Here is a 15,251-nt window from a genome sequence, read left to right on the forward strand (position 1 = left end):
AACTCCTTGTTCTGAAATGGGAGACTTGGCTCATGCTCCATACTGTCGGATTAAAGTTGGGAAGCAGGCAGACCTTGGTCTGTTACTGTGAGAAAGCAGCTGGAGAACCTTAGAGGCTGTCAGGATAACACCTGTGCTCTGGGTTTTGCTGCCTCATTATCTGTAACTTCTGGTGTCTTTGCCTGGAAATGACTGACATTTGTAGGCTATTGCCTCTCTCAGGCTAAATTAATTGAAAATATGACAGGGGAAACCTTAGTAGGACAATGAACAACACTGTATCACTTGAGTCATGAAGAAAAACTCAAATTTTCTTTTTTATAAAGGCTGAAATCCACATAGCTTTGTCAAAGAAAAACAACTGCTTTTGATACACTTTTGCAAGAGTTTTCACAGGAATTGTCATTGCCAGTATTAGTCACTGTAATGTACTGTAAATGAGCCAGCATTCATTCCTGTTGTATACAGAAAACATTCTTGTTCCTTTTCTCAAATCTGATTTCTTTCAGTACTTTATGCTTACATCTCTGAACAAAAGATACTTTATTACAAAATCATACCAGTAATCTTCCACAGCCAAAGTGTATGTACATTAACTGACAAGAATTGCACTGTTTTTGTGGAGGTACGCTTTTTAGTTTGCTATGTTAATTATTGCTATGTTGTTGTTAATTATCTACTTGAGTATTGCAGAGGGACTGCTTAACATATGGCTGTATTGATTTCCTGTCCATAGGTAACTTTTCTGTTACAGTCTTTTTTTTTTTGGATTGTAGTGATTTTTCTCATAGAATAAAATAATAAAATAATTTTTCTTAAAGGAGAAAGAGAGGCAATGAATCTGTTTCTAGCTCTTGGTAAAGTATGTTTATATCTTGCCTTAACTCTGACCAGTTGTTGCCCTCACTGCATCCGTAGAGTGGAATGTCATCTTAACTTCTTGAGCCATTCTGTGTTAAGTATAGGCTTGCTGAAATGGTGTCTGAAATGTTGTTGAACTCTTAATTTTTTTATTGTCACTAAATTTCCTGAAAATAGAGTTTTCAAATAAAGAAGTCCTGTGTCCTGAACACCACCATGCTTTAGTACTGACAGCTTTTGCAAATACATACATTTTACTTGCTGCATCTTGTTGCTGGTTTAGAAAACATACTAATTAAAACTATTCAGCAAAAATGAAACAAAGATGCTCCTAATTTTATTTTTTTAAAGCACAAACCACATTATTTCATCCAAGAAATGTAGTAGTTCTGCTTGTTTCATAGATTTCTATTAATGTATTTTGTATCATCTTCAAGAGGCCAACAGCTTCATGGTATCCTTATATACAGCATAGCCTCAACAGGAAGCGGCGAGAAGGAACCTTCTGATGCCTTGTGTGGCTCTGTTCAAGGCCTTCTGAAGTTAATGGAAGATGTCCATCCAATTTCAGTGGTTGTGGCTTATGCCCTTGAAGTATGCTGTGTACTGATTTTTTAATGTGTACTTTAAAAGAATTTTTATGAATTCTCTGCTGTTCCTCACCCAGTATCTTTTTGCTGTGTTCTATAGCTCTTCTTCATGCACCTTCTGCCTAATTTTGCTGAATGCTGGTGGGATCAAGTAATTTTGGACATCCTGCTTTGTAACGGGGGTGGCATCTGGTTGGGCATGGTAGTTTGTCGTTTCTTGGAGATGAGGACCTATCACTGGGCAAGCTTCAAGTAGGTCTAAATTAAAGCTTGATAAACATTGTTTTGCATGTGTAAAAATAGCATGGAATCTGCCTGTGCTAACAGTGCTGTAATTTTATTTTCAATGTTAAATATCAATGTCATAGTAATATTCCTGTACAGCATATGTTTGTAAATGTGACTGTATATATGATTTTCCTTTGCAGTTTTAAGTTACAAATATTGATGCCAATGGACAATACGCTATTTGCATTTTCAGTTTATTTGGTGTACATAAAACTTTGAGGAAGTCAAGGAGCAAAACAAATTGTGATTGTTTTCTCATCACACATTTTTGAACTAGATTTGGGCTCACCTTGGTGATACATTAGTGTGGCAATCTGTCAGCACTAGTTGTAATTGCAGTAGGGGCATGGGGCTGATAGTACCTGTGCTGTGAATTGCCTTACCTCATTGCTGACCTTCTAAAATAAATGGAGTAATTGTAAAATACAGAGGCATTTGTTGTGTAAAAGGGCAACAGCTTATAGCCAAGTATGCCATTTCGTAGCTGTCCAGGTGTGGCTTCTTTCATAGCTTTTTGCCCCTCTCCTGCCTTCTTCCTGCTGGCTGGTAGCAAGCATGGTTATCTGCACACTACCAGTGGCATAGGTGAAACAGGGTCAAGTGCAGTGAATTGCCTTGAGAGATGGAAAGGAACTCAGATCTTGACTTCCGAATTTGTACCTTGTGTGAATTTCTGTACTGCTTTCTTTTTTTTATTCACAGATTTGTTAATTACTCCAAGAACCATCCAGCATTTAGTCTGAATTCAGTTTTCCTGCATTTCTATCAGAGTTGGTGATCCTTCTGTTTTTAGAGAGTTCACTGGAAGTTTAAATAGCAGGCTATCTATGGCACAACTAGTCTTTGCTGTCTTTGTGGAATAATTTTTCCTCATGTTCTTTTAAATGCATGAGTGGATTTTTCTGACCTTTAACATGAAGATGCTGCTTCATGAAAATGAGAAGCTTTTGCTTGTACCCTTTTAGTTTCTTTTTTTTTTTTCATTTAATAAATACAGATCTTAAAGTTTACAAGATTCTCCCTAATCTAAGCTTTCTCCAGCTTAGAAGAACACAAATATTGGGAATACCAAATCCAAGGTTTTTTTGATTTTTTTTTCTTTGATCCAGAAGTGCCAAAGGTGAAAACTGACTTCTAGTCCTGCTAGTCTTCTTTCAGAAGAGGAAGCACTGAGTATTTCTTAGATTCTGTGTCCTTTGGATGCTGTTGCTCATCTGAATTAATATAATGAAAAGCAAGAATCAGTAACATGTCAGATGAACCTGCATTAAAATCCCCTTTCAAGACGGAATTTAAATGCTTTCCAGCTTTTAACAGTGTTATCACACTTCTCCAAGAGGTCCACATGCATCTGATACCAGAACAGCGGGGCTTATGTGTGCTGGAGGTGTAGTATTATTAAACCTGTGGAGCCAGTCCCTGATACAAATAATGGGTAATGAATCTGACAGATTCTTGAAGGATTGATATCAGTGATCTCTATAAAGGAATGTTTGGGCTAAGAACAGTAGCAACATAAACTAGGAAGAAATAAGCTCTAGATTTTCCAAGGAAGTTGCTGAATTGCTGTCCTACTTTATTTGTGAAGAGAATGCTAAATGTGTTTTGTAGTTAGTTACTGAGTTACTGACTGAGGTTAGAGAAGACTTTTGTAGGAGAATATGCGCCTTGACTGAAATGCTTAATAGATTATTTTTCTGAATTCCCCTTTGCCTGGTACATAGTTGTGTCTGGGAAGATCTCTGCTGTTGGTCAAAAAAAGTGATCATTCCTCAGAAACATCAGTAACAGGGCTGTTGCTTTTTTGTTTTTTCCTTCTGGCATATTCCTTGTATTTACTCCAGCCATTATTTTTTCCAGGGACATTCACACAACCACAGGGAAAATCAAAAGAGCTGTATTACAGTTCACTCCAGCCAGCTGGACTTATGTCCGCTGGTTTGACCCGAAGTCTTCATTTCAGAGAGTGGCTGGAGTCTACCTTTTCATGATTATTTGGCAGGTAAGAAATGAATTCTGTGAAATCAAAGCTGCCATCAGCTCAGTTACTTGTTGGCTAAGTTGGACTAAAAAATACTCTGATGGCATGTATGTTTGTTACTGAAGTACACAGTTAAATGAATTGATAATGTAGAATTAGAAAGGGCACTTCCATGGGAGTTATGTGGTAGTTCAGGAGTGTAATTGCAGAATCTGTGGAAAAAAGCCAAATGTTATAGATTGCTGTATTGGCTTTTTGCAATTGGCACAGATTTAAAAACTGCTAGACAGTGGGGTTTGAGTGGTGGAATTTTAATTTATTTTGGTTTTGTTATGTTGATGTGGCAGGGGATTGTTTGTGTCGTTTGTGTGGGGAGGTGTTTATTTGTTTGTTTTGCTTTGCTTGGATTTTTTGCCTTTCCCATTGACTGTTGAATGGATCAGTGATACTCAGAATACTGTCATTGATCCAGCAAGACTCTATAATGTGTCACAAATGCTTTAAAAACTTAAAACTAAATCTTCTGTAATTAAAAAAAAATTTCTTCATTTAGTGTTTTAAAGGAAAACCATAAATATTTGATATAGTTTTTTGAGATTTGGGGTTTTTTTTAATATATGATCTCTTCTGCTTCTCTCCCAAGATTGCCTTGGTCATTTGTACTTGATTTAGGATATGCAAGCTATCAGAAGGCCTCTACAAGGGTGAATTAGTGTCTGGTCCCTTAATGAGTTTTGGAAAAGAGAGCAAATACTTTGATAGAGGTTTCTAGGGGAGAATTTTTTTTTGTTTTACTAGTATATTACTTGCTTGTCCTAGCAAAAGACAGAGCAGGAATTCCTTATGTTTTAGTTTCCATATTAATCTTTGCACATTTTCTGTACTAACTCGTTAGGAGTTTTATAAGTTGAACACTATTAACTAGCTTTTTTTTTGATCTAGCTAACTGAGTTGAACACATTCTTTTTGAAACATATCTTTGTGTTCCAAGCAAGCCACCCTTTAAGCTGGGGGAGAATTCTCTTCATAGGAATCATTACAGCACCCACTGTAAGGTAATTTTTTTGCTTCAGTGTTTTTTTTTCAGTTTGAAGTAGCTTAACTTCTACGCACCCAAGAACTACATATAGTTTGTGAATAAATATGGCACATTTCACAAAATGTATGCTTTTGCCACCATGAAATGCAAAACAATCATCTCTTGTCAATAAAATGTATTTCCTGACAAATAAACTAATGACGTAAAATGTACATAACAACTGTGTTGCCATAGGGATGCTGAGCCAGTCTGTTCCTTCTCCTGTTCCTATAGCATCTCCCTGTTTTGGGAGTTAGCTGCATATGTTATCCTTGAGGACTTTGTGTGAAAGTATTCAAGTTAATGAGTCAGGTGCTCCCAAAAGCGTAGATGAGGAAAATCAGAGCTGTTGTTTTCTCTAACAGCTCCTGATTGTGGTTGAGCAGTAGCTTATTGTGGGAACAGAACAGTGTATGTGCAGTATTAAGAGCTGTGTAGGAACATGAATCTGCTTTTGGTCGTGCGTATGATTTTACCTTGTTAGCAAAGTCCCTTAATTTTCTTTTTTTTTCCCTGTTACATAGTTGGAGGTAGACAGAATGCACACAGATCTTAAGTTAGAAGCAGGGAATTCCCTGTTCATATCCAAAGTCATGTTACCTTGGACAGTTAAATGGCAGCCATGAATTGGTTTGTTTCTCAAATACTGTCTTAAGTTATGTACAGTGATTTCATACTATTAATTAAATCACCTGAAACACCCTGTGAGCTCTTGTATAGGTGAATTTTTAAGTTTTTTTTTTCCTTTGTAGCACTTTTACACCTGTAGAAGTCTTTATTCTTTAGCAGTCCTTCTATTGTTGGAGTAATAACACTTGTCTCTTCCCTATCTGTCAGTGGAAATCAGAAACTGGGAACCGGAACTTGTGATTCCACTTCTTTGGAATTCCCCTCTCTAAGCTTAAATTTCTGGGGCATAGAGAGCAGAGCAGAATGGTCTCCATACTGTTTTCAAAAAAGTGAAAAATTCTACTGTTCTTGAGAGGAAAATATGCCAGTGGTTAGACCATTCAAACAGGATATGGAAATAACCATATTCTTTCAAGAGTCAAGCCCACATTTCTCAAGAAAATGTGGTTGTTAATATATGAAAGACAAACTGTGGAAAAAAAATAAGGGATTCTCTAATTCTTTTGAAACTGTTGCAGTTTGCCTGTAAGAATTGGAAACTCAGTGGAGAGGCAGGAGACAAATGTTGCTAGCTTACTAGTTTGGGTACTTTCCCAGTCCTTGCTCTCAGGATTGTTTTCTGTGTTGTTTCAAGCTATTTGATATATGTGATAATCTGTCCTACTAGAATTGAAGCCATCTGGTAGACATCCAGAATGATTGCTTGTGAATTTTAACCATCAGCACTTCATTTTCACTATAGATATATCTGTAACACAAAGATTTTTTTCTGAATGTAAATATTCTGGGACTTGCAACTTCACTGAAGAATTTTCTTTCTTCCCTTCTCAGGCAATACTATGCTTACCTCACAGACACACAGTGCAAGAGAGTGGGAACTCAGTGCTGGGTGTTCGGGTAAGTGTTCTTGCTGCATTCCTGAAGGACTTGGACAAGTGTTAAGGATGGGTCCAGCACAGGAACAGGAAGTTCCCATGAAGCCAGTTCTTGTCTTGTTTTGGTTTTGCAAGTTCAGAGGAAAGGGAAATTCTGAATCTGGAGGTAGAACATGGGAAGTGATGGAATGAGTAAGGACAACAGAAGGAATAACTAGGAACTGCTGGATAAAGCTAGGCTCTTTCAAAGCACCATTGGCCTTTCTGCCCATATTCTCAGTCAGGTGAGAAGGAAAAAGCTTTTACCTCTACAGCTTGCCTTTGCTTGATGTGAGAGTAGTGTTTCCCTGGCTGCCAAGGTGGGCATTGCTGCGGTTAGCAGCATAACAGTAGAGGAGAGTGAAACAAGCTATGGTTATCCACTGTTTCTATGAGTGTACTCTGAGTCATGGTGACCTCACAATCTCTTTTTCTCTTGGAGGATACCTTTAAATGAAGAATTTGCATGGTTGGTTCATGGAAAATTGTTAAGGACTACGGAACTCATCATCCTTGTTCCAAAGCTCTCACTGAACACATTAATATAATGTGTGTTAACAAATAAGATACCCAAATATGTCTGCAGGATTGCTTCTATTGTCTACTGCAATAGAGCATTTACCCACAGTCTGATCTAATAGTGGGAAATGTGTATGGAATAGGTATTCTCCTTCCTACTGCTGACTTCTGTAATCTGCTGGAAATAACAGAGCATCACTGGAGTTACTGTTGATTGCAGAAAAAGGGGAAATTTTCCAGTAATGTAACTATCTAGAATATAATTTCTGAAGAAATTAAAAGAAGTATATAGAACATTCATCTCTGTGTTAACCAAGACACTTCTAAAGGCACAAATGGAATTTTAAGCAGCCTAACTATGGGTATAATTAAAATTAGTGCCTTTCATTAGTATGAAACGGTTTCTTTTCAACTTGACATAACTATTGCATCAGTCTTGATAGATGTACAGTAAGTTAAGCATGAACAATGCCAATGCAACAGCCCTGCTGAAATTGCATTATTTTCATTAAGATTAAGTCTTTCAAAAAGGAAAATATGTTAGAATGTTACAAGACCATTTTCCTTGAATGAAAACTTATCATATTTAGTTCTGTGGAGTACTCTCATTGCTTTTTCAGTAGGACACTAACAACCTTCAATGTTAGCATCCTTCTTTCTCTTGATTTACCACTTCATCAACTGTAATAGCTTTCCTATTGTAAAATGTGCTTAACCCAAGTATTTTTGACAGGAATAACAGAAAGAATGTATAAGTTCAGGGCAAACAGTTGTATTTTTTGAGTCCTTAATAAAAATAGCCTATTGTTTTATTTATAAAACAATGAGTGTATTATAACAAACAATATGTTTGTTTCCTGATGGTGGTCTTTCTCTTCTCGCTCCAGTAGTTTGGTTTCATTATTTTTTACTCTGCAGCTGGATCAGTAAGAATAATATAAAACCAAGAAAAAAAATAGTGACTCAAGAGAGTAATACTGCTCTCAGTTTTTTGCTAATATGCATCTCATTGATTTGTGTATTGGTCAGTTGGGTGTTACTGGCACGTTTTAATTTTGGCCCCACTCATCATGCTGGAAGTCACATTAAATAGTACAGGGAAAGCTGTGGTTTATTACTTGTACCAGGACCATCTCTGCAATACCAGTGGTTTAGTCAAGCACACATTTTCCTTCCTCTTTCATGGGGGAAATTGGGTCTTCCCTGAAAGGCACTAGTCCCATTTTTTGTGAACTGGTTATTGAGAGTGCTGGTAAGGAATGTGCCCTGCAGTGTCAAGCTTGGGAGAATGGAGCACTTGATATGGTGTTAAGTGTGTCTGCACATAGGTGAGGAGGAGTTTTCATGCATTGCTCAGATGTACAACCTTAAAGTCTCTATTGAAAAAGCTAATTATTACACTTTAAAATTTAATAGTGTTTTTCATTATTTGCTTCAGATTGAGATGAGTCAGTTTCCTGCACTTTTAATGCAGGTTTTTAGTGTCACTTTTCTACACTTGTATTGTTAAACATACGTAATTTTCTCTTCAGGACCTATACAAACTAGATTTATTTTCATGCCAGAAAATGGAAAATTTGGATTTATAAGCAAGTGGTGGAAAAGCCTTCATAGCTTTGAACCTGAAAAGATGTAAACACCTGGTAGCAGGGAGAGAGATGGAGATAATTTTTTTGATCCTTTTAATGTCAGAGAGGAAAGTAAAACCTGCATACTTTCTTCTCACATTTCTCCCCAAGTCCTCTGAGGCTGTTGTGTGGATCTGAGTGTACAGATAAATCAGAGCAAATGCATGGATTCTCAGAGAATTTGAAATGTTGTTTCATATTAATTTTCTCCTTTGTGAAAATACAGAAAATACATGTGAAACAAACAAACTAGACAATTTAGAGTTGTAGTAAATTTACATCTAGTAGAGAAATAAAGCACAGTTCTAGTTCATCCATCAAGGGAGTCTGTTGGGTGTTCAGCACGGGAAAGAAATTCATATGTGGTGAGAGCTGAAGTACAGTGGTAGGCACAATTGAAGATTCTCTGCTATTGGCACACACTTCTTGTTCCCTTGAGTCCCGTGGAACAATGAACTGCCAGTCAATCACTTTTTGTGTGCTGTTTATGCCAAGGAAAGTATAGAAAGAAAATGACATTTGTCAAAGAAGGGTGCTGTCACGGAGGTTTGTGCTCACTAGAGGGTAGTGCTTGTTTAGAGTTCACAGTCTGGGATCTGAATTGAACATGTGAGTTAAATCCTTACTGTTTTTAATCACTTTTCCCCCTGCTTTCATTTACCCACAGGGTAATTGCCTTCCTTGAAGCTATTGTGTGCATAAAGTTTGGACAAGATCTTTTTTCCAAAACACAAATACTGTATGTTGTGTTTTGGCTTCTCTGTGTGGTAAGTGAAATTTCTCATGTGAAACATAAAACATGACAAAAGCATTGAAAGCATCTAAATAGCTTCCTCTCTAGAACATTGGAAGCAGAGAATCATTGTGGGGTAATGCTGGTAAAGAGCATTATGCATGTCCCAGTGAAAACTAATGCCGGATTGCTTAGAACTCACATTGAAGGGACGAGAATAACTTATTTTCTCGCTTCTCGACATAGCAGATTACTGGTGCTTAACAATGAAACAAACAGTAGTTATAGGATGCTTTATCTTTATGAGAGATGATGTCGGTTCAGTTGAGTCTAGCTTTGATGGAGCTTGCTGTAGTGCCTGCTGGAAATGAACAGGAGTTAATGGATAGTGTTAATAAGCAATGTGTGTTGTGTCACATTGAAGTCTTACAACTACATAAACAACCCTCATTTATCAAGCAAATTATTCTCACTAAGCCTGTAACTTTCTGTACTTCAGTGTGATTACTGCAAATGCAGCATGAAATGCCCATTTTATAACAGTAAATGGACGTTTGTCTTGCCAGACTTGTAACTCTGATGCTAAGCACATTTTTCATGGTCAGTGAAAAATAAGGCATTTATAATGGGCTGACAGATAAATACTTCTCTCTTCTAATTGGGAACATAGTTTGAACAGGTGATGGGGAGTCAGAATTTATTGTTCTCTTATTTAGCATGTAACCTAGCCTGAAGCATGGGGTAAAGAGGAGGAGAATTTGGTTTTCTCGCAGACTGGTGGTTCCTGATAATATACCTACAAGTGCCTACCAACTGCCTTTGTGTGATGACTGTACAGAGTGTGGACAGAAATCCTGCTGGCAGTGTTTCCTGTGTGTGATCTGGATGTATTTTCCTGCTCCCATTGAGAATTGTTCTGCATACCCCATGGTGGCAGGCTCTGTGTGTAGCTTGAAGTTGATGCACAAGTCTTACTCATCCTGACAAAAGATGCAGGGAGAAACAGAGCGTGAAAGTCTAAATGCGGCATCTCCAGGGACTCTGAGACCTTGAATCAGCAAGGAATTTGGAAAAAGTTTCACAGATTGTTTTTCTTGTTGTTCTTTTTCTCCTCCTCTCTTGTTTAGGCCTTTACAACTTTCCTATGTTTATATGGTATGGTTTGGTATGCAGAGTACTACGGCCACCGAGAAAAGGTACTTTTATATAAGAAGCCTGCTTTTTTGTTTTTTAATTCCAGAGTTAAGACTCCAAAGCTCCTAGATTTTGGAATTCTTTACCAGAGTTAGCATAAATGAGGCTAAGGGGGGATGGTCTAGAGTGTAACTAAAGTCAAAGAACTGTGAATTCAGCAGGCCTTGGACAGATCCCAAATTACACTGTGGTTTCTAAAGAATGCTGTCCTCCTAGTTACTCAAAATGAGGCCGTAATTTCAGCAAAGAGTTCAAGGATGAATGGGTAGCTAATGTTCCCATTGTACAGGTGGAATGCTAGGGGAATATTAAGAATACATGGTTACACAACAGATCATGTGGCAAGTGAGTTCTTACTGTATGATCTATGTCGTGCCTTCTAACTAGGAAGGGAAAAGTCCAAAGTACTGTCTGAATGTTTTATGAGGACTTCTGCTACAGTTTCTAAGTCCAGTTGCAAATGGGAGGAGTACTGATAATATGAACTACCAACATCCCAATGACACGTGTCCTTGTTTTTGCAGACCTTATCAGAAAGTGAAGACAGTCCATACAGTCCAGATGCTTCCTGGCTTCATTCTAAATTCAGCAGAGGTATTGGTACTTCTGTAGTTGTATTCCTGAAATGGTATCATTATAATTTTCAGCACTAGAAATGAGGCTTGAGAAACTTACCTAGTTTCAGCTGGATTTGTTTTAACATCTCTGCAGGACCAATGCAGATAAATCATCTGCAAAGCTATTTTTCTTTACTCCCTTTTAAATTCTGATTGTTGGAAATGTATTTATTTTTAAATGTGTCAGCTGATTTTTTCTGCTGTTACTGCAGGCTGTTATTGTAGGTGTTGGGGATTATGCATTTCATAACTGTTGTGAGCAGGTTTTCTCTCTGAACATTGCATGTTTGATTTGCTTTACTTTTATTTCTGCTTGTTAAGAAATAGTCAGCAATGGGCCCTGGAGCCTGTGTTCTTACTGACACTTGCCTTGTCAGTGCAGTCCTGATGGTCATAAGCAGCTTTCTCTGCACTAAGCAAAGGCAGCTTCTTTCTGACTTCTTTTCCCTACACTGGAGATCAGTTATCTGCCTCCTCTGTAGGCTTTTGGTGTGGTCTTGCTTATTGAACAAATATGAAAAATTCACACCTGGAAGTTATCTGTCAGAGTTTGTGTTCCAGAAGTTTGCAAAATTAAAAATATTTCTTTTTTATCATAAGCTTGAAAAGCACCTGAAGCAGATCTTCTTTATATTTCATACATCATTTTTCTGGATATTTATTCTCAGTTTAGTAAATTTATGGACTTTTATATTTTGGAGAAAAATGATTTGCACTCAGAATATTTTTCCCATTTATGCATGCTGGAGAAATCTGACAAAAAAACCCTTCTTTGTAACTTCCTTTTATTTCATTAATTGCAGGCTTCAGCTTCTTTCACATTTTGTTCTTGATTTCTTGTTTTGGTGCTCACTGCCTCCCTTTTTTTCCTCAGAATAAAACATGTTCTGTCATTTGAAAGACTGAAATCTAGAGGTGCACTCTTAAAAGATTCTTAAAAGACTTTGTTTACATAATTCTTAATTTCTGGTAGTAGTACATGCCACTAAGAAAAATGGGGAGGGTTAATTTTTTGACATGATTTAAAATGGAAGATGTTTCACCACTGTACTTTGCTATAGCAAACTTCTGATTTTTTTGGCGGGGGAGGGAAGAATTTTGCAGGAGTTTTAAGAATTGCTTTAAAAAAAGTAGGCCACTAGATGGAGTACAAGTATCAACCAGTTTGTTTTATCCTGAAATAATCCATACTGTTAACATTGTAGCTCTAAAAAGCCGTACTGCCTTTCAGACAGGAGCTTGATAATGTCAACTAAATAAATATGTATATGTATTAAACAAATATTTATTTCTCAGCAGGTGCTGACAATAGTCCACCAAAACATTCAGTCAATAGTGAAAGCCATTCATCTAGAAGGAGGCATCGACACTCCAAATCAAAAGTATCAAATGGAATTGGCAAGAAATAAGAATGGTATCTAAAGACATCCTACAGTGTGACCAGAAATGACAAAGAAGATCAGATGTGGCTCTGAATTACCAAATGAAAGATCGATTTTTAATTTAAAGTTTAAAAAAGGAGGTGTTGAAGAGAAGGATGGTGAAGATGGAGCCACCAGTGTAGTGCAGATGGTTGCCTGATGACACTTGCCATTCACTGATGTAAACCTGGTTTCTTCAGTGTGTGGTATCAAAAGTTCATGAAAGGTATACTGGAAAAAAATGTCGTTTTATCATAGCAGGTACTCCCTATTTTGTGTTCAGGTGTTACAAGGTCATTTTTAATAGATTAGTTGAGGACTTCAACCCAAGGGTTAGTAAACTTACAGTGAGTTGGTGTAGTTAATTGGATTTATTTTTGTTTGGTTTATTGTGTTGTTTTCTAGAGGAGTAAGTATGCAACCCTTTGACTAAAAGCAACTCTGCCCTTCTTTCTCAGTCTCACAACAGAACTTTCCCATGCAACTGTTAGTAAGTATTTAAAAATTTCATATTGCTTGCCTTTATTTAAAGGCTCTTTAGGCCTTATGTCAGGGTTTTACTAGGAAAGAAGTGGGTCCAATTTTCTTGTAAAGGATGTGAAATTGATTTTCAAACACACATGTTTTTGTTCTACATTGTCCTCCTGCTTGAGTCATCCATAACCAATTTTTAAAAGTTTTCAAAATGCATATATAAAAATCTGCTACATAGTAGAGGGCCATCCTCCTGTCCTCAGTGACAAAGGTCCTGTTATTTTATTGTTTTCCTCCTCTATTGTAGTGTATTTTGCATTTACAAGTGTAAATATGTCTTTTTTTCATCTGTGCCACATTGTGTGCAGTGTTTCTTCCTACTTCCTTCTATTTGCTTCCATCCTAGCTGGACCCAGAAGTTCTGTTGTCTTCAGACTGATATCAGAAACTGCTTTGAAGGCTCAGATGCCCTACTGAGCTTGGTGATAAGGCAGTTTTTTGCTGAAGCTGAGTTACTTACTATCTCCATAAACATAATTATTTGTGAAGACTTGCAGTGGTCTTTGGTGTCTGAGAGGCCGCATGATGTGATAGACCCCATTGCTTTGATGTTTCCTATCATGCATCAGATACTCAAAAGCAAAGTTTCTCTTTCTTACCTTTTTTTTTTTTTTTTTTTTAGAGGGGTGATTTACTTTTTGTCTGGGTGTTCTTTTGGGTTTTTTAAATGTATCAATTGTGACATCTAGCAAAGTGGACAATTATCCAGCAGTGAATGTAATGATTAAGTCAAGAGGTAAGCAATCATGAGCAATCAGTTTCTGTTTTAAGTTATTAAAATGTTTTAGTGCCAATTAAATTTTGGGATTCAAGGTATTCAGGGGGGTAGGTAGCTTAAGCAAGGACAAGTAATACCCATTAGTTACTTAGTCTTTATGAGAAAATATGATTTCCTTTTGCTTTGACTAATGTTACTGTGATTTGCCACAGGCTAGGTACTAAAGAAAAAATGCAGCAGAGACTTTTATACAAGTGTATGATACTGTAAATAGAAGAAAGTATCTTGTGTAATCCATCACTTCCTATGTGCCACAGATTATCAATGTTTTCAATGCACTTAAGTGTTGCTGCTGAGCTCTTCAGAGGCCTTTAATTTCCTACCCTGCTTTTCAATCAAACATGGAGTGTACAACTTGGAAAGTAATGTCGTAGAAGCTGCTGTATCAACATTGCCACAGTGACATTTCATGTTACATAAAAAAATATGTTAGGAAGACTTTCAGGCTCTCCTACAACTACTTGTTTTTCATTCATACTATAGCAATTCCATATCTTGCCTTTGTAATGTACTACATATTGATGAATGTATTTGTAGATTTCTTTGGATACTTTTGTTTCCTTGGTTAAAAACTCAGTCTGTGTAAGACTGAGGAATGACATTGTAAATTTTCTATTGATTCAATACCAAAGCAAGAGATTTGACATCTGATGGTTTAGGTATTTTAAGTACTGTGGTTTTCCCAATGTGAGAGCCTATTTTGTACTTACAAGGGGTATACACACCAACTATGTGTACAAAGCTTACGTGTGTAAAGAGATGCTGAAGTACAACATATACCTTCCTGTGGGACAAACACATGTTTTGTAAATGTAGGCCTGGTGCTCACATTGCTGAACTGCACCCTAAAAATACTGGAAAGAGAAATATTGAAGTGTCATCTTGATAGAAGCTGACTTCTGTATACTATTATAACAGTTTTGTCCTGAAAAATGTTGTTTGACAACACATTTAAATTATTTCCAATTAAGTATTTTTATTTTAAATTTTTGTGTTTGGTTGGATTTTTTTGCTTGTTGTGTGGTGTTTCATTTTGGGGGGGTTGGGAGAGTGTTGGTTTGGGGTTTTTTCGTTCTTTTTTGGTTTGGGTTTTTTTGAGGTTTTTCTTGGGTTTTGGGGTTTTGTTTTTGTTTTTTGCTTGCGTTTGCTGGGTGTTTATATTTCTTTACTTTAAAAGAGAGATTGCTATGGAGAAGGGAAACTTAAGTAAACTGTTCAAGTGCTGCTTGGTAAATGGCACTTTGCCTCCTCTATCAGCAGTTCTGGCTGGAATTCACATGTTTTCTCACCAGTCCTCCACTGACTGACAACTGTATTTCCAGCTCATCACTTTGGGTGTGAGCTTTGCACTGGAAGGCATTGGAAAGGTTCTTTTGATCACTGCTGTAAAACTAGTGATCTCAGTTTTATCTGCTGCTGTGCCGTTGCTGAATTCTGTATGTGTGTAACACCTATAATGGCAAATCACTGAGCTGTTTAGCAACA

The 15,251-nt window shown here is 37.1% G+C and overlaps 1 protein-coding gene across 3 annotated transcripts in view; it reads left to right on the plus strand.

Annotated features, from left to right (window-relative positions):
• Positions 1–14,752, plus strand: part of PTDSS1 (phosphatidylserine synthase 1) — a 28,424-nt gene extending 13,672 nt beyond the window's left edge. For 2 of the 3 annotated variants that reach the window (XM_012572092.5, XM_012572093.5), the window contains 8 exons: positions 1,552–1,703; positions 3,600–3,741; positions 4,663–4,775; positions 6,260–6,325; positions 9,157–9,256; positions 10,350–10,418; positions 10,941–11,010; positions 12,330–14,752. In XM_012572092.5, coding sequence (XP_012427546.2) covers positions 1,552–1,703; positions 3,600–3,741; positions 4,663–4,775; positions 6,260–6,325; positions 9,157–9,256; positions 10,350–10,418; positions 10,941–11,010; positions 12,330–12,442 — 825 coding nt within the window. In that variant the 3' untranslated portion in view covers positions 12,443–14,752. The remainder of the gene's footprint in view (positions 1–1,551; positions 1,704–3,599; positions 3,742–4,662; positions 4,776–6,259; positions 6,326–9,156; positions 9,257–10,349; positions 10,419–10,940; positions 11,011–12,329) is intronic. The other variant, XM_002200116.7, reaches the window with a different exon arrangement.
• The last annotated feature ends 499 nt before the right edge of the window (positions 14,753–15,251 follow it).

The sequence above is a fragment of the Taeniopygia guttata genome, chromosome 2 (assembly GCF_048771995.1).
Source record: "Taeniopygia guttata chromosome 2, bTaeGut7.mat, whole genome shotgun sequence".
Taxonomy (NCBI): domain Eukaryota; kingdom Metazoa; phylum Chordata; class Aves; order Passeriformes; family Estrildidae; genus Taeniopygia; species Taeniopygia guttata.